Below are 25,638 nucleotides of genomic sequence, written 5' to 3'. Positions count from 1 at the left end.
TATTTTTGAAGAAATAATGGAGCTTTCAGTATAATAACTGTATCTGTACTTTACAATAGATGAACATCCCCTCTCTCACTCTCTCACCCTTCTCTCTTCTCTCTCTCCATCCCTTCTCTCTTCCTCTTCTCTCCAGCCCCTTCTCTCGTCCTCTCTCTCCATCCCCTTTCTCCTTCCTCTCTCTTCCTCTCTCTCATCCCCCTCTCTCATTCCTCTCTCTCATCCCCCTCTCTCATCCACTCTCTCCATCCCCTTCTCTCTTCCTCTCTCTCCATCCCCTTCTCTCGTCCTCTCTCTTCCATCGCCTTCTCTCGTAATATCTCATTCCCTCTCTCTCCTCTCTCTCATCCCCCTCTCTCTTCCTCTCTCTCATTACCCTATCTCATCCTCTCTCTCCATCCCCTTCTCACTTCCTCTCTCTCCATCCCCTTCTCTCTTCCTCTCTTTCATCCCCCTCTCTCATCTCTTCTCTCTCGCCATCCCCTTCTCTCTTCCTCTCTCTTCATCCCTTCTCTCTTCCTCTCTCTCCCATCCCCTTCTCTCTTCCTCTCTCTCATCCCCCTTCTCTCTTCCTCTCACTCCATCCCTTCTCTTCCTCTCTCTCAATCCCGCCTCTCTCTTCCTCTCATCTCATCCCCTTCTCACTTCCTCTCTCCTCCATCCCCTTCTCTCTTCCTCTCTCTCCATCCCCAGTCTCTCTCTTCCTCTCCTCCATCCCCTTCTCTCTTCCTCTCTTTCCATCCCCCTCTCACCTTCCACTCTCTTCATCCCCCTCTCTCTTCCACCTCTCTCTCCACCCCCTCTTGCTTCCTCTCTCTCATCCCCTCTCTCTTCCTCTCTCAATCCCCTTCTCTCTTCCTCTCTCTCCATCCCCCACTCTCTTCCTCTCCCTCCATCCCCTCGTCTCTCCTCTCTCCATCCCTGCTCTCTTGCTCTCTCTCCATCCCCGTCTCTCTTCCTCTCTCTCAATCCCCCTCTCTCTTCCTCTCTCTCATCCCCTTCACACTTCCTCTCTCTCCATCCCCTTCTCTCTTCCTCTCTCTCATCCCCTTCTCTCTTCCTCTCTCTCCATCCCCTTCTCTCTTCCTCTCTTTCCATCCCCCTCTCACTTCCTCTCTCTTTCCCCTCTCTCTTCCTCTCCATCCCCCTCTTGCTTCCTCTCTCTCATCTCCCTCTCTCTTCTCTCTCAATCCCCTTCTCTCTTCCTCTCTCGCCATTCCCTCTCGCTCCTCTCTCTCCTCCCTCTCGCTTCCTCTCTCTCATCCCCCTCTCTCTTCCTCACTCCATCCCCTTCTCTATTCCCTCTCTCATCCCCTCTCTCTTACTCTCTCTCTTCCCCTCTCTCTTCCTCTCTCCCAATCCCTTCTCTTCTCTCTCTCTCTTCTCTCTCTCTCTTCCATCCCCTTCGATCTTCCTCTCTCCTTCCTCTCTCTTCCTCTCCCCTTCCCCTCTCCTCTCTCTCCACCCCTTCTCTCTCCTCTCTCTTCATCCCCTTCTCTCTTCCTCTCTCTCCATCCCCCGTCTCTCTTCCTCTCTCTCATCCCCCTCTCGCTTCCTCTCTCTAATCCCCCTCTCTCTTTCCTCTCTCTTCATCCCCTTCTCTCTTCCTCTCTCTCCATCCCCTCTCTCTTCATCTCTCTCTCTCCCCCTCTCTCTTCCTCTCTCTCAATCCCTTCACTCTTCCCCTCTCTCAGCCCCTCTCTCTTCTGTCTTTCCATCCCCTTCTCTCTTCCTTCTCTCCACCCCCCCTCCTCTCTCTCCCTCCCCCTCTCTCTCTTCTCTCTCTCCATCCCCATCTCTCTCTCGTTCTCTCTCTCCATCCCTTCTCTCTTCCTCTCTCTCCATCCCCTTCTCTCTTCCACTCTCTCCATCCCCTTCTCTCGTCTCGCTCTCCATCCCATTCTCTCGTCCTCTCTCTCATTCCCCTCTCTCTTCCTCTCTCTCATCCCCTCTCTCTTACTCTCTCTATTCCCCCTATCTCATCCTCTCTCTCCATCCCCTTCTCACTTCCTCTCTCTTCCATCCCCTTCTCTCTTCCTCTCTCTCATCCCCTCTCTCTTCCTCTCTCTCCATCCCCTTCTCTCTTCCTCTCTCTCCATCCCTTCTCTCTTCCTCTCTCTCATCCCTTCTCTCTTCCTCTCTCTCCATCCCCTTCTCTTCTTCCTCTCACTCATCCCTTCTCTCTTACTCTCTCTCCATCCCCTTCTCTATTCCCTCTCTCATCCCCTCTCTCTTTCTCTCTCTCTTTCCCCTCTCTCTTCCTCTCTCCCATCCCCTTCTCTCGTCCTCTCTCTCCATCCCTTCTCTCTTCTCTCTCTCCTCCCTCTCTCGCTTCCTCTCTCATCTCCATCTCTCTTCCTCTCTCCTTCCTTCTCTCTCCTCTCTCTCCATCCCTTCTCTCTTTCTCTCTCCATCCCCTTCTCTCTTCCTCTCTCTCCACCCCCCCTCCTCTCTCTCCCTCCCCTCTCTCTTTCTTCTCTCTCATCCCCTTCTCTCTTTCTCTCTCTCCATCCCTTCTCTCTTCCTCTCTCTCCATCCCCTTCTCTCTTCCTCTCTCTCCATCCCCCTCTCTCATTCACTCTCTCCATCCCCTTCTCTCTTCCTCTCTCTCCATCCCCTTCTCTCGACTCTCATCTCTCCTCCATCCCCTTCTCTCGTCCTCGTCTCTCCATCCCCCTCTCGCTTCCTCTCTCTCATCCCCCTCTCTCTTCCTGTCTTTCCATCCCCTTCTCTCCTCCTCTCTCTCCACCCCCACTCTTCCTCTCTCTCCATCCCCCTCTCTCTTTCTCTCTCTCATCCCCTTCTCTCTTTCTCTCTCTCCATCCCCTTCTCTCTTCCTCTCTCTCCATCCCCCTCTTGCTTCCTCTCTCTCATCCACTCTCTCTTCCTCTCCATCCCTACTCTTCCTCTCTCTCCATCCCCATATATCTTCCTCTCTCTTCCACCCCCCTCTCTCTTCCTCTCTCTCCATCCCCTTCTCTCTTCCTCTCTCTCCTCCCCCTCTCTCTTCCTCTTTCGCCATTCCCTCTCGCTTCCTCTCTCTCCATCGCCTCTCGTCTCGATTACTCTCTCTCATCCCCCTCTCTCTTCCTCACTCCATCCCCTTCTCTCTTCCTCTCTCTCATCCCCTCTCTCTTCCTCTCTCTCTTCCTCTCTCCCAATCCCCTTCTCTCTTACTTCCTCTCCATCCCCTTCTCTCTTCCTATCTCTCCATCCCCCTCTCGCTTCCTCTCTCATCCCCTCTCTCTTCCTCTCTCTTCCATCCCCTTCTCTCTTCCTCTCTCTCCATCCCCTTCTCTCTTCCACTCTCTCATCCCCCTCTCTTCCTCTCCCTCAATCCCCTTCGCTCTTCCTCTCTCTCCATCCCCCTCTCTCTTCCTCTCTCTCCATCCCCCTCTCGCTTCCTCTCACTCTCATCCCCCTCTCTCTTCCTCACTCCATCACCTCTCTCTTCCCTCTCTCCATCCCCCTCTCTCTTCTCTCTCTCTTCCGCCTCTCTCTTCCTCTCACAATCCCCTTCTCTCTTCCTCTCTCTCCATCCCCTTCTCTCTTCCTCTCTCTCCATCCCCCTCTCGCTTCCTCTCTCTCATCCCCCTCTCTCTTCCTGTCTTTCATCCCCTTCTCTCCTCCTCTCTCACCCACCCCCACTCTTCCTCTCTCTCCATCCCCTCTCTCTTCTCTCTCTCCACCCCTTCTCTCTTCCCTTTCTCCATCCCCTTCTCTCTTCCTCTCTCTCCATCCCCCTCTCTCTTCCTCTTTCCATCCCTTCTCTTTTCCTCTCTCTCCATCCCCCTCTCTCCTCCTCTTTCTCCATCCACTCTCTCTTCCTCTCTCTCATCCCTTCTATCTTCCTCTCTCTCCATCCCTTCTCTCTTCCTCTCTCTCCATCCCCTCTCTCTTTCCTCTCTCTCCATATCCTTCTCTATTCTTTCTCTCCATCCCCTTCTCGCTTTCTCTCTCTCCATCACCTTTTCTCTTCCTCTCCTCTCCATCCCCTTCTCTCTCCTCTCTCATCATCCCCTTCTCTCTTCCTCTCTCTCTTTCCCCTCTCTCTTCTTCTATGCCAATCCCATTCTCTCTTCCTCTCTCCATCCCCTTCTCTCTTCCTCTCTCTCATCCCCCTCTCGCTTCCTCTCTCTCATCCCCCTCTCTCTTCCTCACTCCATCCCCTTCTCTCTTCCTCTCTCTCATCCCCCTCTCTCTTCCTCTCTCTCTTTCCCCTCTCTCTTCCTCTCTCCCAATCCCCTTTCTCTCTTCCTCCTTCTCCATCCCCTTCTCTCTTCTCTCTCTCCATCCCCCTCTCGCTTCCTCTCTCATCCCCTCTCTCTTCCTCTCTCTCCATCCCCTTCTCTCTTCCTCTCTCTCATCCCTTCTCTCTTCCTCTCTCCATCCCCCCTCTCTTCCTCTCCTCAATCCCCTTCTCTCTTCCTCTCTCTCCATCCCCTTCTCTCTTCCTCTCTCTCCATCCCCCTCTCTCTTCCTCTCTCTCCATCCCCCTCTCGCTTCCTCTCTCTCACCCCCCTCTCTCTTCCTCACTCCATCACCTTCTCTCTTCCTCTCTCTCCATCCCCCTCTCTCTTCCTCTCTCTCTTCCTCTCTCACAATCCCCTTCTCTCTTCCTCTCTCTTCATCCCTTTCTCTCTTCCTCTTTCTCCATCCCCCTCTCGCTTCCTCTCTCTCTTCCCCCTCTCTCTTCCTGTCTTTTCCATCCCCTTCTCTCCTCCTCTCTCTCCACCCCCCCTCTTCCTCTCTCTCCATCCCCTCTCTCTTTCTCTCTCTCCATCCCCTTCTCTCTTCCTGTCTCTCCATCCCTTCTCTCTTCCTCTCTCTCCATCCCTCTCTCTTCCTCTCTCCATCCCCCTCTCTTTTCCTCTCTCTCCATCCCCCTCTCTCCTCCTCTTTCCCATCCCCCTCTCTCTTCCCTCTCTCTCAACCCCTTCTCTCTTCCTCTCTCTCCATCCCCTTCTCTCTTCCTCTCTCTCCACCCCTCACTCTTCCTCTCTCTCCATATCCTTCTCTCTTCCTCTCTCTCCATCCCCTTCTCTCTTTCTCTCTCTCCATCCCTTCTCTCTTCCTCTCCTCTCCATCCCCTTCTCTCTTCCTCTCTCTCATCCCCTTCTCTCTTCCTCTCTCTCTTTCCCTCTCTCTCCTCTATCCCAATCCCCTTCTCTCTTCCTCTCTCCATCCTCTTCTCTCTTCCTCTCTCTCCATCCCCCTCTCACTTCCTCTCTCATCCCCCTCTCTCTTCCTCTCTCTCCATCCCTTCTCTCTTCCTCTCTCTCCATCCCCTTCTCTTCTTCCTCCTCTCTCCATCCCCCCTCTCTTCCTCTCCCTCCATCCCCTTCTCTCTTCCTCTCTCTCCATCCCCTTCTCTCTTCCTCTCTCTCCATCCCCCTCTCTCTTCCTCTCTCCCCATCCCCCTCTCGCTTCCTCTCTCTCATCCCGCTCTCTCTTCCTCACTCCATCACCTTCTCTCTTCCTCTCTCTCCACCCCCCTCTCTCTTCCTCTCTCTCTTCCCCCTCTCTCTTCCTCTCTCACAATCCCCTTCTCTCTTCCTCTCTCTCCATCCCCCTCTCACTCCTCTCTCTCATCCCCCTCTCTCTTCCTGTCTTTCCATCCCCTTCTCTCTTCCTCTCTCTCCACCCCCCCCTTCCTCTCTCTCTCCCCCTCTCTCTTTCTCTCTCTCCATCCCCTTCTCTCTTCCTCTCTCTCCATCCCCTTCTCTCTTCCTCTCTCTCCATCCCCCTCTCTCTTCCTCTCTCCATCCCCTTCTCTTTTCCTCCTCTCCATCCCCCTCTCTCCTCCTCTTTCTCCATCCCCCTCTCTCTTCCTCTCTCTCATCCCCTTCTCTCTTCCTCTCTCTCCATCCCCTTCTCTGTTCCTCTCTCTCCATCCCCCTCTCTCTTCCTCTTTCTCCATATCCTTCTCTCTTCCTCTCTCTCCATCCCTTCTCTCTTTCTCTCTCTCCATCCCCTTCTCTCTTCCTCTCCATCCCCTTCTCTCTTCCTCTCTCTCCATCCCCTTCTCTCTTCCTCTCTCTCGATCCCCCTCTCTCTTCCTCTCTCTCCATCCTCCTCTCGCTTCCTCTCTCTCATCCCCCTCTCTCTTCCTCACTCCATCACCTTCTCTCTTCCTCTCTCTATCTCCCTCTCTCTTCCTCTCTCTCTTCCACCTCTCTCTTCCTCTCTCACAATCCCCTTCTCTCTTCCTCTCTCTCCATCCCCTTCTCTCTTCCTCTCTCTCCATCACCCCTCTTCCTCTCTCTCCATCCCCCTCTCTCTTTCTCTCTCTCCATCCCCTTCTCTCTTCCTCTCTCTCCATCCCCTTCTCTCTTCCTCTCTCTCCATCCCCCTCTCTCTTTCTCTCTCTCCATCCCCTTCTCTCTTCCTCTCTCTCCATCCCCTTCTCTATTCCTCTCTCTCCATCCCCTTCTCTCTTCCTCTCTCTCTCTCTATCCCCCTCTCTCATCCTCTCTCTCCATCCCCCTCTCTCTCTCCTTTCCTCCATCCTTTCCTCATTATTCCAGGCGTTGCTCCCTGTCCGCAGTGTCCCTGGCCCCGATGAGCAGAGTGATGCTCAGCCATCACACATGGTAGTAGGCGGGCTACAGTGACATGTGTATGTCAGGCTCTGTCACTCATGTATGTTTTTACACCTCAGCTGTTGCCTGCGTGCACCGATCCCGACAAGAGGGCGGCGGCCTGGGGCTTGAGGAGGCTGCCATTGGCTCTTATTGTGACATATGTACTGTACCTCCCCAACATACGAAGCAACGAATAGTGTTTGAGGGGCCAAGGCTATATACACACTGAACTGGCATTGGCTTGTCAATCCCGATAACCTTTCCACACTGTAGTGTTGACCTGAAGCGTACTGTGCTGGCTTGGATATTTTATTTTCACATTGTCCTTTGCAGCAAGGTGCCAGGAACTATGGTGGATGCATAACCAGGCCAGCCCAGTACAGCTCAGCTTTGCTAGACCATATAGCGTGAAAAGGGTAGGTCTATATCTGTGAGCAAAAGCATCTCATGGGATAATGTTACTCATGCATTGAGGCTCCAGTGCAACCCATTTCAGAGTTCATCACATCATCATTTCAGTCAACGGAAATTAAATGGCCTGACATGACCATTGGCTGACACATAGAAATGATTGCATGAAAGTTGAAATATTTGTTTGTTTCTGTGACTAACTGACTGACTGTCAGACTGACTGACTGTCAGGCTGACTGATGCTTTATTTGTTTTGGCATAAAATTACACTCAAAGAGCAAGACGTTCTCAAAACGTTCTCACTCACAAATCTAACCTTTCTCGCTATAATTCCCGCGCTCATCTGCCAGTTACTCAAACAAGGGCTTCAGATAAGACACTTCACTCTCTCGCATCCCTCTGAAGAGGAGACATTAAAGCACACAAAGCTTCGCCCCAAACTCCTTCAACAGATAAAACACACACACACACACTAACATTGCAACATTTCATGTTCAAGCAGTCAAGGATCCGTCAGTTGCCACTCTGTAAAATCTTTGTTTAGTTTTTCCACCACCTGATTAGTCTATTTTCCCCTTCCTGAGCTTTGAGAAGTCTCTTATTGAACGTGTTTAAATGCCTCATCAGAGCTTTCTCCTGGAGCCTGACTGAGTCTTCTTCTCAGCACAAAGCCCCTCGCCGAGACAGCATGCTGTGACCTTTACTTTATGGTGTACGGGATGTAGAGATGATTAATTGGATTAGGCTGATGAAATTTAGAGAAATACAAAAGCCCTAGTCTGGTGCCTTGATGGGAATCTTCGAAAATATCAAATTCTGTAATTCGCAACATATTAGCCCATCATACTGTATGTGTTGTCACATGTATCGGTCGGTGGCTTAAAGAGGAAGGCGACCAGATTAGAAGAGACAGATGTTTTTCTCAGAAAAAGGAAAGTGAGATGGAGGGAAGGAGGGGTTCGTCAGATTACAATGGAAACATCACAAGATCAGAGACTAAACGTGGAGCAGCATGAGTTTGTGTTGTGCCACTCAAACCAGACCCAACACTCTAGTAAGAGGCAAGGCAATGTGATTGGAATTCCTCTATTGTTCTCATCTGTAATGTAATGATATTTTATATGGCAAAGCTGCAGTCATTGTCTGCATCCCAAATGGCACCCTACCCTATTCCCTTTATAGTGCACTTCTTCTGACCAGGACCCATAGACCTCTGGTCAAAAGTAGTGTACTCCAGATATAGGATCCTAATTTGACCAGTTTCTCACAGCAGGGAAATAATCCTGCAGCAACAGGAAAAGTGAATTATTGTGTGGATTATAATTACTGGACATTTCTGTAGGGGTTGATACATCTTTAGTTAGGGCAAATTAAGTCTGACATTTTAAAGTGGTAATTAAAAACGTTACAAAACTTTAAAAAACTTGAATACACTAAAAGTTAGCATTTGCTGGTGTGCAAATGGGGGTGGGGGGGTTGGGGGGGGGGGGGGGTTGAAGGTGATTGGAGATGTGAACTATGTGTTGACAGCATGACATCTACTTTGCATTTCCTATATGACAAGTTTGAATGTGTTCTGTGAATATTGTCCTGATGTGAAAGAGATTGCGTGGGGTGCGGGATGATGTGTAGGCATGTGGAATATGGAACCCAGTATCACTCCCCATCGCCTCTCAATATTAAAATGTAGACTATTTCTAGCTATCTCACAAAACAGTTAGCGATTAGCATATTGCTGTAGCTAGCTATCTTGGTTTTGTTTACAGTATGGAGCTCCTTGACTATGAGAGGAACAAATTCAAGACACAGTCACAGAAATGCCTTTTGTTTTTGCAAAGCTTCAAACGCCTATTCTCGTCACACTGCAAAAAGCCAGAAATTGAACTGTACTGCATGTGCCATCTGCTTAAAATAGCTACTTATGTGGTCATCTATCAGGTAACAGAATGGGAGCATCTGGAAGCAGATTTACCTCAATTAGCACTGAACTAAACTTGACAAAAACGATAGAACTCGAGAAAAAGGGTCTTACAGTTTCTGCACCGAAAGTCTAACACTTCAACACCAGAGAGTACAAAGACCACCTCACTTTTTTCCATTTCATTGAACACCGTAATGAAACCCAATAAAAACATTTCAAAATGCAATCTCTTTCCCGCATAAGGATAAGCATAAACTGAATCAATACCCGAGATAACTTATTTTCTTCCTGCTATATTCATTATCTGGAAACACAGGTGGAGGGAAAATCAAGCCACAGTAGTACACATTACCAATTCAAAAACACATTATAGCCAAAGGCCATTGCTTTACTGTCTAATTGTCTCCTCCACCAACTGATCTGGTATAATTAAGCCATGGAAGAAGGCTCTATTCTCCAGTGACTTCTAGTCTTTTCATCTGCAACCACAACTACAGGCAGGTCAACCAAACATCTCTCAGCTGCTGCTTCTCAACAATGGACAGGGGTTCCTCTGGGATGTCTATTGGAGCTGCATGTGTCTCGGGAGAGGGAATACTGTACACACAATGTAATTGCAGGTAGAAAGCCTTTGGGGAAGAGTTGCCACTGTTTTCTTGGCCAACTACTGTATACTATGCACCAGTCTGCTGCTGTGTGTAGTCTACCTGTCTCCTCGCTGGAACAGCTAATGGCAGTTTATTTTACGCTACTCTTTCCACTTGTATTTATCTGGTGTTTTATAGGAAATTCTGTGGTAACAATGGGTGCAATTCATTACTGTTGGTGACTACCTGGTACCAATGGTGCCCAGTGGTTCTTTTTTAGTGAATCCCTGAAAACAAACAAGTAATACTGTACATACAGTTGAAGTCGGAAGTTTACATACACCTTAGCCAAATACATTTAAACTCAGTTTTTCACAATTCCTGACATTTAATCCTAGTAAAAATTCCCTGTTTTAGGTCAGTTAGGATCACCACTTTATTTTAAGAATGTGAAATGTCAGAATAATAGTAGAGAATTATTTCTTTCAGCTTTTATTTCTTTCATCACATTCCCAGTGGGTCAGAAGTTTACATACACTCAATTAGTATTTGGTAGCATTGCCTTTAAATTGTTTAACTTGGGTCAAACGTTTCGGGTAGCCTTCCACAAGCTTCCCACAATAAGTTGGGTGAATTTTGGCCCAGTCCTCCTGAGAGCTGGTGTAACTGAGTCAGGTTTGTAGGCCTCCTTGCTCGCACACACTTTTTCAGTTCTGCCCACAAATGTTCTATAGGATTGAGGTAGGGCTTTGTGATGGCCACTCCAATACCTTGACTTTGTTGTCCTTAAGCCATTTTGCCACAACTTGGAAGTATGCTTGGGATCATTGTCCATTTGGAAGACCCATTTGTGACGAAGCTTTAACTTCCTGACTGATGTCTTGAGATGTTGCGGCAATATATCCACATCATTTTCCTTCTTCATGATGCCATCTATTTTGTGAAGTGCACCAGTCCCTCCTGCAGCAAAACACCCCCACAGCATGATGCTGCCACCCCCGTGCTTCACGGTTGGGATGGTGTTCTTCGGCTTGCAAGCAACCCCTTTTTTCCTCCAAACATAACGATGGTCATTATGGCCAAACAGTTCTATTTTTGTTTCATCAGACCAGAGGACATTTCTCCAAAAAGTACAATCTTTGTCCCCATGTGCAGTTGCAAACCGTAGTCTGGCTTTTTTTATGGCGGTTTTGGAGCAGTGGCTTCTTCCTTGCTGAGCAGCCTTTCAGGTTATGCCGATATAGGACTTGTTTTACTGTGGATATAGATACTTTTGTACCTGTTTCCTCCAGCATCTTCACAAAGTCCTTTGCTGTTGTTCTGGCATTGATTTGCATTTTTCACACCAAAGTACGTTCATCTCTAGGAGACAGAACGCGTCTCCTTCCTGAGCAGTATGATGGCTGCTTGGTCCCATGGTGTTTATACTTACGTACTATTGTTTGTACAGATGAACGTGGTACCTTCCGGCGTTTGGAAATTGCTCCCAAGGATGAACTAGACTTGTGGAGGTCTACAATAATTTTTCTGAGGTCTTGGCTGATTTCTTTTGATTTTCCCATGATGTCAAGCAAAGAGGCACTGAGTTTGAAGGTAGGCCTTGAAATACATCCACAGGTACACCTCCAATTGACTCAAATGATGTCAATTAGCCTATCAGAAGCTTCTAACGCCATGACATCATTTTCTGGAATTTTCCAAGCTGTTTAAAGGCACAGTCAACTTAGTGTATTTAAACTTCTGACCCACTGGAATTGTGATACAGTGAATTATAAGTGAAATAATCTGTCTGTAAACAATTGTTGGAAAAATGACGTGTGTCATGCACAAAGTAGATGTCCTAACCGACTTGCCAAAACGATCGTTTGTTAACAAGAAATTTGTGGAGTGGTTTAAAAACGAGTTTTAATGACTTCAACCTAAGTGTATGTAAACTTCCAACTTCAACTGTATATGTACTGGGTGCTGATGAGCCCCATCTACACCAACAAGCCAAATCCAAAAACAATAATGAATCTCCTCAAATCAAATCCTCGTTATTATACGTGAAGTCTTTCACTGTCTTTTTTTATATTCTTCTTCTTTAATCTTCTCCTATTCAAATCCTAATAGCATTATTCCATGAGGCTCGGCCTAGACTTCATATAGTAGTTTGGAACTTAACAAATATAAATGCCCTAGTGTAAAACTGTAAAACAGTGGTTGACTCATAGATGATTATGAGAGTCCCCTGGGGCCTGGTTGATGACAAATGTTTTTGGGGACAAAGCAAAAGCCTCACTAATCACAACAGTGCTCTAGCGTCCTAGCTAGAGCACCTCTGGGAAATGTAGACTTGTGGAGTCAAGTGGGTTTCAAGCCCGGGCTTGCTCAACGTGACAGAGCTACAGATGTAGGATCTTAATTTTGTTGCTGAGAATTTTCCTGTTTCGCAGGAAATGCAGATTAGCTTCATGATTTACATACATTCACTGAAAACCTGCACTAACACACGTCTATGTTAACAGTATTGCACTTTTCATGTAGCCCCATTTTGGCCAGCTAATAGCCTATCTACCGATCAAGCAACATGATGAACTAAACATTCAAATCCTGTTGCTGCAGGATTATTTTGCAATGAAAATACTGGTGAAATTATGATCCTACATCTGTATTATCAGTCATTTCACAGATGCACTGTTTGTTTGCACTCTACATAAATGGCTATGTAATTGCACTTTTTGCACAGTTTTTGTAATTTAACAGCAATGTGTGGTTACAGAGTTACTGTCTTCTAAATGTCAGACTGGAGAAGAAATATTTGGAGATAGCTGCAGCCTGCTTGAGGGGGAGAATGCACACACGTACATGAACATACTCTCTCTCTCTCTCTCTCTCTCTCTCTCTCTCTCTCTCTCTCTCTCTCTCTCTCTCTCTCTCTCTCTCTCTCTCTCTCTCTCTCTCTGTCTCTGTCTCTCTTTCTCTCTTTCTCCCTCTCTCTCTCTCTCCCTCTCTCCATCAGTCCACAGGAAATATGCATGGGGCCGCAGTCAAAGGGATGTTTGTCAACGTCATGTGGAACGCGGAGCTGCGACGATGCTTGCATGTTAAGCAGCCCCTCTGCCTTTATCAAGCCAATCACAGGCGCTAGGAAAATGAGAAAATGCGGTGGGGCCCAGACACCTGGCATTAAGACACTCTCCCTCCCTCCTTCCATCCATCTCTCTCCTTGCTTCCCTCCATCCCTCTCCCTCCTTCCCTCCATCCCTCTCCCTCTTTCCCTACATCCCTCTCCCTCCTTCCTTCCATCCCCCTCCCTCCTTCCATCCATCTCTCTCCTTGCTTCCCTCCATCCCTCTCCCTCCTTCCCTCCATCCCTCTCCCTCCTTCCCTCCATCCCTCTCCCTCCTTCCTTCCATCCCCCTCCCTCCTTCCCTCCATCCCCCTCCCTCCTTCCCTCCATCCCTCCTTCCCTCTATCCCTCTCCCTCCTTTCCTCCATCCCTCTCCCTCCTTCCCTCCATCCCCTCCCTCCTTCCCTCCATCCCTCTCCCTCCTTCCCTCTCCTTCCTTCCCTCCATCCCCCTCCCTCCTTCCCTTCGTCCCCTCCATCCTTCCCTCCCTCCATCCCCCTCCCTCCTTCCCTCCATCCCTCTCTCTCCTTCCCTCCATCCGTCTCCCTCCTTCCCTCCATCCCCCTCCCTCCTTCCCTTCGTCCCCTCCCTCCTTCCCTCCCTCCATTCCCCTCCCTCCTTCCCTCCATCCCTCTCTCTCCTTCCCTCCATCCCCCTCCCTCCTTCCCTCCATCCCTCTCCCTCCTTCCCTCCATCCCTCTCCCTCCTTCCCTCCATCCCTCTCCCTCCTTCCCTCCATCCTCCTTCCCTCTCTCTCCATCCCTCCATCCCCTAATTCAGCCCTATCAGACACCTCCAAGCTTTGCATATGAGATCATCAGAATCAATCTGCGGCCCTATTTGTCTCCCTCTCTCCTCTTTTTCATTAACCGAAACAAATAAAGGCCTCCCTAATCCTTCGGCAAAGGTGCTTTTTTATTGGACGCTTAAGCCGTCAAGACAGGCTACTGCGCCTGGGTTTTACAACCGCTCAGTAATTCCTTTGTGCCGGCTGGACTCAAGTTTATCACTGTGTTTTGCTCATGGAGAGGGCCATGACCTGAATGCTACCTGCGGGTACATAAAGGCCTGGACACAGCATAGCGGCATGCACTCGTTCCCCCTACTAACGCTTGACTTTACAGGACCACAGGACGGATCTGCACTCTTTCTTTCTTTCTTTCTTTCTTTCTTTCTTTCTTTCTTTCTTTCTTTCTTTCTTTCTTTCTTTCTTTCTTTCTTTCTTTCTTTCTTTCTTTCTTTCTTTCTTTCTTTCTTTTTTTCTCTCTCTCTTGCATCACTACATCAATACAATCAACCCCTATGCATGGTGGGGTGACTAGCTATATAATAGCAGTCTGCGCGGGGTGCAAAGCTGCAGCCTTGGCCTTCACTGCATGACGATTGGGCAGTTCGCACATCGAGCAATGATTATTCTTTCTGCTACCACCTAAAATAACATGTGGTGGTGGAGCTGATAAGCTGGATCAATGCGTCTGGCACACTGTAAAGAAAATCAAGTTGCTTCAACTAAATATTCTTAAGTAACTTGTTCCACAGTCTTTTTTTTGTTTACTCAACTTTTCTGTCAAAGTGTTACCTGAATTTAAAAAGAAATTGTTGGCCTAAACTTAGCTCCAACATGAGAAAACTTTTTTTCCAATTGTTTCATATGTTCATTCAACTAGAAATTATTATTTCGGTATCTTACCTAAAAAGGCTCTGGAACTAGTTACACACACAGTAGTTTTAACATACAATGTTTTCAACTTGTTGAGCAAACAAAGCATAATAAATTGACTGAATTTTGTCTAAGTTTTCTCAAGTTGGAGCTACGTTTGGGCCAACTTATGCTTTTTAGTTCAGGTAACACTTGGATCGAAAAGTTAAGTAAACAAAAACAAAAAAGGCTATGGATTCAGTTACTGAATAATAATTAGTTGAAACAACTAAATTAGTGTGTATATATATTTGTTTTACAGTACAGTTGTTCAAACCCCTTTTATTTTGAAATAGCTTAGCACACACAAAACAAAGGAGGTAGATGGAAGCCAAATAATCTATTTTGTCAGGCCTCCAAATTCACGCTTGGCACAGCTCGCTCTCATCCACAGGTTAGTCCCTATACCCGGGTAAACCTCTGAAATGCCTTGATTTATTTCTCTCAAATGTATCTGTCTGACCAGAATCTGTATAGAAGATCTGGTATGTTTCTGGAACATATGACCTTATAACTGGGCCTGAAGTTGTGGCTCAATCTGTTGACAGAACATCCCTGTTAAATGTGACCATTCATTCACGTTAGAGGTCTTCACGGATCCAAAAAGTTGGACCTGTTCCAAAATGTACGTGGGGCTTTCCCACCCCAAACCGATACACACATAATTTTTGTTAAACATAGACACCCGTTTCGAACAGACCTGATGACAACTACACCCGTTCTGTACAGATCTGGTCAGATCCAGACCCGGTCCGATCCGATCCGAGTAATGGAAGCAGCAGAAAAGTCATTTTTTAAGCTACTTTATTAAAAGTAGTTGATAAAGCGTGAGAGGAGGGAGAGAGAGGTGCCGCCCAAGCAGGCGGAGGAGGGGCCGTACTGTGAGAGAGTGACACAGGGAGCAGGGAGGAGGGAGGGAGAGACAAGAGACAGCAACCAACCAAGCTGATTCGCGCTATAGTGGACTAATAGCAGCCATTGCTAGGTTATTTATTATCCAATATGATTACGTAGTACCTGTCTTGATTGCATCAAACCGTGAGAACCTAGTTAAGATAACGTTAGCTAGCTAGGCTAATTCGGGCTGCAGTGAATGTGCTTTCTTATTCTACACTTACAAATAACAACAACTCCATCCAGAATATTAAGTAGCAGCCTATCTGTTCGCTCCTGGTTGTTGTAGCCTATCCTTCTCCTTTAACTTTTAATTCCGCCATTTTAATGCCATCTTCCACTGATTAGATATCTCTTAACTTTTGCCACACATGGAGGCACTATGACTGTAGGCTATTGCCGCTTTTATGACTTATGATTGGCCAACAACAACAAGCTACATACGCCACGCTACACTCTTTTGAAAAGAAAGAGCAGCAGCATACATTTTAAAATGTCTCTCTCTCTCTCTACTGCAGCAGTCGCATTCGGATCTGTATGGGCCCTTCCGGACAAGTCAGGGTATTCGGGTACAGGTGGATCCGTGAAGACCTCTAATTGACATATACCAGGTGAACCCAAAGTGACTATACTCTCTACAAAGACTAGATTATAACCCTAGTGACTATACTCTCTACAAAGACTAGATCATAACCCACAGTGACTATTCACACTGCAAAGACTATATAATAACCCACACACTATATTCTCTACAAAGACTATATTATAACCCAGAGCGACTATACAACCTACAAAGACTATATTATAACCACAGTGACTATATACCCTACAAAGACTATATTATAACCCAAAGTGACTATACACCCTACAAAGACTATGTGTAACCCACAGCGAATATTACATTTACATTTTAGTCATTTAGCAGATGCTCTTATCCAGAGCGACTTAAAGTTAGTGAGGGCATACTTATTATTTTTTTATACTGGTCCCCCGTGGGAATCGAACCCACAACCCTGGCGTTGCAAGCGCCATGCTCTACCAACTGAGCTACACGGGACTATACACCCTACAATTACTATTTTATAACCCACAGTGATTATATTCGCTACAAAGACTATATTATAACCCACAGTGAATTTACACCCTACAAAGACTATATTATAATCCACAGCGGCTATAAACCCCTACAAATACTATTTTATAAACCAAAGCGACTATACTTCCTACAAAGACTATTCTATAACCCACACACTATACTCTCTACAAAGACTATATTATAACCCAGAGCGACTATACAACCTACAAAGACTATATTATAACCACAGTGACTATATACCCTACAAAGACTATATTATAACCACAGTGACTATACACCCTACAAAGACTATATTGTAAAGCACAACGACTATACAACCTATAAAACTATATTATAACCCACATCGACTATACACAATACAAAGAGTATAATATTACCCACAGCGACTATACTCCCTACAAAGACTATATTATAACCCACAGTGACATGCCTCTCTACAAAGACTATATTATAACCCACAGCGTCTATACACCCTAAAAAGACTATATTATAACCCACAGTGACATTACTCTCTACAAAGACTATATTATAACCCACAGCGTCTATACCCCCTAAAATACTATATTATAACCCACAGTGACAATACACCCTACAAAGACTATATTATAACCGACAGAGACCAAACTCCCTACAAAGACTATATTATAACCCACAGTGACTATACTGTCTACAAAGACTATACTATAACCCACAGCGACTATAAACTCCTACAAAGACTGTTTTACAAACCACAGTGACTATACTCCCTATAAATACTATTCTACAACCCACAGTGACTATAGTCTCTACAAATAATATATTATAACCCAGAGCGACTATACCACCTACAAATACTATATTATAACCCAGAGTGACTATACTACCAACAAAGACTATTCTACAACCCACAGCGACTATACACCCTAAAAAGACTATACTATAACCCACAGCGACAATACAACATACAAATATTATATTATAACAACAGCGACTATACTCTATACAAAGACCATATTATAACCCACAGCGACTATACACCCTACAAAGACTATATTATAACCCACATTAACTATACTCCCTACAAAGACTATATTATAATCCACAGCGACTCTACACCCTACAAAGACTATATTATAACCCACATTAACTATACTCCATACAAAGACTATATTATAATCCACAGCGACTCTACACCCTACAAAGACTATATTATAACAGACAGCGACTACACTCTCTACAAAGACTATATTATAACGCACAACGTCTATACACCCATTGGATGCTGAAGCACAACGCAGCCATGACAATGAGTAGTGAGACTGAGAGTCGACCGGGACCGTCTTAACCATCACTCTCCCCTGTCCTGTACACCCACCCCCTGTCCCCCCTCTCCCCCAGGGCATTGGCACAGATTGGCACAACAGCAACACGCTGCAGGGACAGATCAGATCAGAGCGAACTAAGCGTGGTCTCACCTCTGGCAGCGGCATGCCGTTGATGATGAGGTCAGGCTGCTGGGGACCCTGCCCGCTGGCGAAGGGATGCTGCTGATAGCCACCGTGGTTGGGCCCGGCATTGCGCGAGTTCTGGTTCTCCACGTTGAGGAAGGTGCTCTCGGAGCGCCTGCAGCCCAGCGGCAGGCTCTGCTGGTGGTAGTCGAAGTAGTTGAGCGAGGAGGTGAGAGACGAGCAACTCACCACGTTCATCTTGTCCGTCTCCTCCACGTCACGCGGCACGAGGCGAATGTCGTTCTTGCTCAGCTTCTTCTTGCTCGACTTCTTCTGGCTGCCATACGAGTACTCCGCCACCCTGCGTAAGTAGAAGAAACTGAACAGACTCAATAAAGCAGTGCTCTGTCGTACCTGCCCACAGGCACACGCCGTTCAGCCAGAGGCGCCCCGCCCTGCCATGCCAGGGTGCTGACCGAAGCGTGCCGTGGTGGTGGCAAGCACATTGGTAAGCATCCGGGGTAGTGAGACAGAGGAGCCACGCTCAAGTGACCCCCCCCTCCACCCAAGCCTGACCGCCTTCCCTGGGCCACCAATGGAGCCGTCATCCCTCATTTGTTTTCATTTGCATGCTCGGCACAGTTGACATGTCACAAACAACAAGCACACACAATGCAAACATGCCAAACCACAAAAGCACACATGGCAACAACAACAGACGATACTGAAGAGCACAAACCAGAATCTGCCATCATATTAAAGCCCCACTGCTAATTCACTTTATTTTTCATTGTCAAGCAAGGCCCACTGGCGAAATGGAGTGCAGGAGAACTGTAAATTCAAATTCATTTAGAGCCTAGTCTCTGTGGCTGTTCCCTGACTTGAGCAGAGCATTTTGATTCTAATCAGCCCAAATGAGAAAGCCGGAGATTCTTTATGGAAAGGACGCTGCTGATGCTCGGGTCCATTCTCCATCCAGGCTTGCAGATTCTTATGAGGGGAAGCTGTATTTTAAGCAGCTTGTGCTCTGAACCCTTGAATCCCTCCTGACCCAGGCCTTTCCTCAGAGTTTTTAACGTGTCAAACATTTGCATGGACTCCCACTCACCAAAAGTCTATTTTTAGCCCTGGTTGGAAAGAGTGTGTTATTTACTCTTGTTTCTACCCTGCATCTAATAACACATGAGGCCCTGGCTGCATCTGCTGAAATGGCCCTGAAAGATTATCCATCCTTAGTATTTACTGGATGGATTCTCCTTTTCATGTAAGATGCTGTCTGGTCTGTCTGTTCATCCATGCCTTCATTCTGGCAAAGAAAATGGTAATAGCAGACTTCGAAGGTATCTTTCTCCAACTGTTATTAATTTCCATCTCTCTCTCTCTCTCTCACACTCTCTTTAGAGTCTGAGTAGGGGAGAGAAGAGACTGTGAGGGTAAAAAAAAGAGTGCATCATTCTGTCATTGTTCTCTCTAGTGCTTCTGGGCCCAAAATCAGAAAATGGACAGGAGAATCAAAGAGAATGAGAAATAAATTGCAGATAAGCACTGCTCAGGTTTCAGGTGGTAGCTAGCTACTCAGGAGCACTGCACATCAATATTGATTAAAGTACCCGGCAGGAAGAGGATTTTTTTTTTTTAAAGAGGAAGGTTACGTGGTTAGGTGGTGTTGGTCATATATTATTTGATTCACCTTAGTTATTTGTTTGAATGGTTGGTTGGTTTCTAGTGGGTTTTTTATTAGAGAAATAGTGCATTGTGGGTCACATTCAAATGAGAAAGCATGCTGAGAAATGTACTAGGCTATGTTAATCAACATGACAATGAAAGCCATCTTTGAAAAACAAATCATCTGTAGCTCAATTGGTAGAGCATGGCGCTTGTAACGCCAGGATAGTGGGTTCGATCCCCGGGACCACCCATACGTAAAAATGTATGCACACATGACTGTAAGTCGCTTTGGATAAAAGCGTCTGCTAAATGGCATATTATATTATTATTATATAAAATGCCCTAAAACTCCTATAAATTGTCTTAATAACATAACTTATGTCTAGAGTCCTTTGCTTAGCTCTCTAAGAGCATTGGGTTTTCAGAATTAAAATTATGTTTTTATTCCTATGTCATTTAATTAGTCTGTGTGCTGTTTGTGTTGACAACAATGACTTTACTGAACAAAAATATAAACGCAACCTGTTTCGTGTGCTGAAATAAAAGATCCCTGAACTTTTCCATGCGAACAAAAAGCTTATTTGTCCCAAGTTTTTGGGACCAATTTGTTTACGTCCCTGTTAGTGAGCATTTCTCCTTTGCCAAGATAATCAAAATGACAGGTGTGGCATATAAAGAAGCTGATTAAACAGCACGATGATTACACAGATGCACCTTGTGCTGTGGACAATAAAAGGCCCCTCTAAAATGTACAGTTTTGTCACACAACGCAATTGGCATGCTGACTGCAGGAATGTCCACCAGAGCTGTTGCCAGAGAATTTAATGTTCATTTCTCTACCATAAGCCGCCTCCAACATCGTTTTAGAGAATTTGGCAGGACTGGCCACCCCTCAGAGCCTGGTTCCTCTCTAGGTTCCTTCCTAAGTTCCTGCCTTTCTAGTGAGTTTTTCCTAGCCACCGTGCTTCTACATCTTCATTGCTTGCTGTTCGGAGTCATAGGCTGGGTTTCTGTATAGCACTTTGTGACATCTGCTGATGTAAAAAGGGCTTTTTAAATGCATTTGATTGATTGATTGATGTCTCAAGTTTTGAGGGAGCGCGCAATTGACATGCTGACTGCAGGAATGTCCACCAGAGCTGTTGCCAGATAATTTAATGTTCATTTCTCTACCATAAGCCACCTCCAATGTCGTTTTAGAGAATTTGGCAGTACGTCCAACCGGCCTCACAACTGCAGACCATGTGTAACCACGCCAACCCAGGACCTCCACATCCGGCTTCTTCACCTGTGGGATCGTCTGAGACCAGCCACCCAGACAGCTGATGAAACGGAGGAGTATTTATGTCTGTAATAAAGACCTTTTGTGGGGAAAAGCTAATTCTGATTGGCTGGGCCTGGCTCCGCAGTGGGTGGGCCTGGCTCCCAAGTGAGTGGACCTTTGCCCTCCCAGGCCCACCCATGGCTGCACCCCTGCCCAGTCATGTGAAATCAAAAGATTAGAGCCTAATGAATTTATTTCAATTGACTGATTTCCTTATATGAACTGTTACTCAGTAAAATTGTTGAAATTGTTGCATGTTGGGTTTATCTTTTCGTTCAGTAGAAGCTATGTATCTTAACAAGTGAGGCTTTAGAGGTGCTATCCTACACATTTAGAATACTGAATGTAAAGATGCTCTCCTACTAGGTGAAACCCTCATCAAATCTACATCTCTAAAGAATAAGGATTGGAGAAACCTGATGTGGATATCTCACCAACCATCACATGATACTGCAAATACATGACTGCTTTAGATTTCAAATCAATAGGTGATCAATATTAACCATTAGCCATGAATATGTGAAAAGTTTCATTCCAGAACGCTATATATCAATTTTCAGAAATGTTGGTAAATTAGCTTTTATTCTTTAAAGAACTTATGAAAGAGATTAGTGTGTCTGTTCACTATCTAATCATGGCATGGGGTTGTTCAATGACAAACATATATTTGTTTGAAATCTATCACTTGAAACAAATAATCATGTTTTTTTTGCAAAACACTATATATCCGCCTCACTCTCTAAGTTTTACACAGTCAAATGTAACAAATAAAAAAATAAAAAAAATAAAAAATTAATTCAGTAATATGAGATCTGTATGTAAAACATTTACATTTGACATTTTTTTAATTTAGCAGATGCCTAGATGGTTCAAAGCTGCATGACTTAGTAGTTTTAGTATAATAATAGATCCCACTTGATTTGTATTTGTTTTCAATTTTTTTATGTATTATTATTAACACTATTATTATCATCTTGCAGAATCGTAGGCTATGCTGTCTCCTTTAGAACATCCATTTAAACCTTTGGGAATAACATGCACTAGAAATTCAATAACCGTAAAATTCAGCTAATTGTCCTCACCTAGCCAAGATTATTAGTCCTAGGTAATTGTGAGCGTTTGCAAAAAGAAGTAAGGCAACGACGCCTGGTCTAGGAGTCCATAAGTCATTTTTACTTATCAATTCTGGGCACCTGCATTCCTTAGTGCCGCCTAACATTCGGCCCCTCAACATGCACTAGAAATACAGCTACGTGCACTCACGACAGCCGGAACAACACACACACACGGAGGCACGCACGCAAGGGCGCGCAAACCGCCAGCACACACACACACGCGCGCACCACTGAATGGGCAATAAATTGTGGAAATGTAGGCCTATGAGGAAAATAGGTAATTGGCTATAACCATGAGTGACTGAAACACCAAAGTAATGAGATGCGCATGAAGAGCTGTTTTCAGTACCTGCAGTTGTACGTTCGGATCTCCTTGTTATCCCTTTTGCACTTGACTGCCACAAAAATCATAGTGACGAACAGGATAGCAGCAATAGAGCCCAGGGCAATGATGAAAATCAATGACAGGTTTACTGGTCCAATAGATTCCTGGGCGTTCAGGTCAGGTGAGAGGTAGACAACAATGTATGCAGAGGCCGACAACGACGGTTTCCCGTGGTCGCGTGCCACCACTGTGATCTCGTAGGTCGACTTGACCTGCTCCCCGAACATCTTGGTGGACCGCACCTCTCCATTCACCTGGTCGATCTCAAAGAAAGGCCTGTCTCCCTCCGAAATGGTATAGGTCAGCCTTCCATTCTCCCCCTCGTCGTAGTCGTCGGCCTTGACTTGGGTCACCAGGTAACCCACTCCTGCGTTCCTTGGAATGGATACCTCCGCGGTGCCATTTACCAGGGGTGGAGTGGTCATAACAGGTGTATTGTCATTCACATCCAAAACGACAATGCGCACCGTCGCGTTACTGGATAAGGACGGATTCCCCTGGTCCCTGGCCAAAACTTTGAAGTCAAAAGTCCTAGTGTACTCGTGGTCGAATGATCTCATGGAGTAAATACGTCCTGAAGGATTTATGCTGACATATGTGTTTACGTCCATGTGTTTAATCTCACTGGGCACGATGGTGTATGAAACGGTGCCATTCATGCCCAAATCGGGATCTACAGCTGACACTGCCAGCAAACATGAGCCGGGCAGGTTGTTTTCTAGGACCATCTCTTGGTAATGGGGTTTTAGGAAGTGGGGAGGGTTATCATTTTCATCTGTGACTTTCACTACAAACGACTTAGTGGCGCGTAAAGGGGGGGTGCCACTGTCCTCTGCTTGGATAGTTAGATTGTACGTGTCCCTCTGCTCTCTGTCTAGCCTGCCATCGACAAGGATGGTTGAGAAACTCTCGTATTCCTGGAGCTTGAAAGGAACGTTGCCTTGTAGTCTACACTGCACCTTGCCATTCGCGCCCGCGTCCTTATCTGAGACCCTCACTAATGCAATAACGTATCCACGTAGCGCGTTCTCACTCACTTCAATCAGCTCTGTGTTCACCGACAATAAACTAATGACAGGTGGGTTATCATTTGCATCCATCACATTGACCGTGACTTTACAATGAGCCGGAATAGAATTGGGACCTAAATCTTTGGCTTGGACATCAATCTCGTAAATATGGGTTGCTTCATAATCCAAAGGGCCATTTACAGTGATAATACCGGTTCTAGGGTCAATTTTGAATACATCTCTAGTTTTCTCGGTGACGTAACTGTTAAACGAGTACACAACCTCACCATTAGTTCCCTCGTCAGGATCCGTTGCATTCAAGTCAATTACAAGTGTATTAATAGGATAATTCTCCATCACGTTCACTGTATACACAGGCTGGTCAAAAACGGGATTATTATCATTTGAATCCATTACTTTAATATTGAGCTGGACTGCGCCAATCTTTGGGGGGTCTCCGCCGTCTTCTGCACTGATTTCGTATGAATAGTGAGACTGGGTCTCCCTATCTAACGATTTTTGCACTACGAGTTCGGCAATCTTGGACCCGTCCCCCCTAGTCTTAATCTCCAACCCGAAGAGCTCATTCGGGGTGATCGAATATGATTGCACACCGAAGATCCCCGAGTCCGGATCGCTTGCCCCCTCTAGGGGAAACCTGGTACCAGGGGAGGCATTCTCTGAGATTTCAATGTCAATGTGGTTTGTGGGGAATCTGGGCGCATTATCGTTCAAATCCACAATTTCAACTTTAATGACACAGATCTCCATATAGTTTGACATCACCTCCAGAGAGACAGTGCACTTTGACGTCTGTCGGCAAGCCACATCCCGGTCTATTTTCTGATGTGTGAGGAGAAGTCCAGCCGGGCTGAGTTCCACCCATCGCGGCTCTGAATTCGAGATGACCCGCAAGTACGGTGCACGCGGTGCAATGGCAAATCCTTGAGTTTGTGCGTCCTTTGTCACATTTCCAATGATATACCCAGCCTTCTGCTCCTCGTTTATCGAGTATTTCAAATTGATAACAGAATCAGCCCCAGTCCAGCATAAAAGGACTATCCAAAGAATTTGCATAAAATCCATCTCCTTGGCGTACATTGTACCTGTTGATTTTTCCTTAGATTTAATTGGGACCTCGTATGATCATGCACACCTATGCATATCAGAGATAACGGGCACAATTCTCCAGTTAGCTAATCTCATCGAAAAGTTATCCTGGGAATAGGTTTCGATAACAGAAAAGGCTCCTCCTATCTGATATAAATATAACTTGATTATATCGATATGGTCTTAAGTCCATCTACCTCATTGTACTCTTCTGAGATAAACCACATTCTCTAATCTGCTGCAACGCATGAGATCTTGAGGATAGACCTTAGAAAACATTCTGAATGGTCTCAGAACACTGATGGTCTCAGAACACCATGTACATCTGCGCTGTTTATATCAAGCTACAACTATCGGAACGTCTGACATGATAAACCGACCATTTCGATGCAGGCTGGAAAACAATGTAAATAATGAATTTAAAAATCAAAAGGTAGGAAAATTCTAATGAACAGGTTCACAAATAAATAATGTTCACTGAAGATTAAACAATTGGCTAAAAATTATCCAGTTCAATTCTTCCCAGCATCATGATTCCGATACCATAACCATAAGGAGCATTTTAGACAAACTGGATTTTACGCAAACGTTCCACACATTCATATGAATGATTTGTTCAAGTTGTAATGACTTTTCCTCTTCAATGGGCAATTATATCACACCACATATCCGATGGAAACGTAAAAAATGAATCCGCATTGAGAAAATCCGTGAATAGCCAAAGTCCAGTCATCGAATGTAGACCAATGATGCTTTTGCCAGAACGACTTTTATGGGCCTAATGCTATCAGTGAAGACCAAGGTTACCTTTTTATTTCCAGGCGAGCAGTTAGAGGTTTCTCTCTCTCTTTCTCTCTCTCTCTCTCTCTCTCTCGCTCTCTCTCTCTCTCTCTCTATCTCTCTCTCTCTCTCTATCTCTCTCTCTCTCTCTCTCTCTCTCTCTCTCTCTCTCTCTCTCTCTCTCTCTCAATGTCTTGTATCTTTCTTTTACTAATTAATTTCCTCCGATCTCACACATGGAGACATCGAACACGTCCCAGGGAGATATTGTCAATATCAAATCCAGTGTAAAAATATTGAGGCAAAAAAAATGATGTTATACCGTCACAGTAAAAAGCAGTTCGTTTCAAGCATGCAGCAGAGCCAAATGCATGAAAATATCCAGCACCACTCGTTGTCAGTTGGTTACTAGTTCACTCCAATACGCGCTCCGGCTCGGCTCGCATCAATAGTACACACTGCCGAATGCACAGCTCAGCGCTGAGCGCTAATTCTCAGGACCAGGACCCGCAATC

The 25,638-nt window shown here is 45.8% G+C and overlaps 1 protein-coding gene across 1 annotated transcript in view; it reads right to left on the bottom strand.

Annotated features, from left to right (window-relative positions):
* Positions 1-24,319, bottom strand: part of LOC311107230 (protocadherin-19-like) — a gene marked incomplete at both ends in the record, with an annotated part of 38,494 nt that extends 14,175 nt beyond the window's left edge. The window contains 2 exons of the mRNA XM_084149717.1: positions 17,759-18,092; positions 22,188-24,319. Coding sequence (XP_084005843.1) covers positions 17,759-18,092; positions 22,188-24,319 — 2,466 coding nt within the window. The remainder of the gene's footprint in view (positions 1-17,758; positions 18,093-22,187) is intronic.
* Positions 24,320-25,638: the final 1,319 nt, after the last annotated feature.

The sequence above is a fragment of the Coregonus lavaretus genome, assembly GCF_964263955.1.
Source record: "Coregonus lavaretus genome assembly, chromosome: 32".
Classification (NCBI taxonomy): domain Eukaryota; kingdom Metazoa; phylum Chordata; class Actinopteri; order Salmoniformes; family Salmonidae; genus Coregonus; species Coregonus lavaretus.
This window is presented reverse-complemented; position numbering and strand designations above follow the sequence as displayed.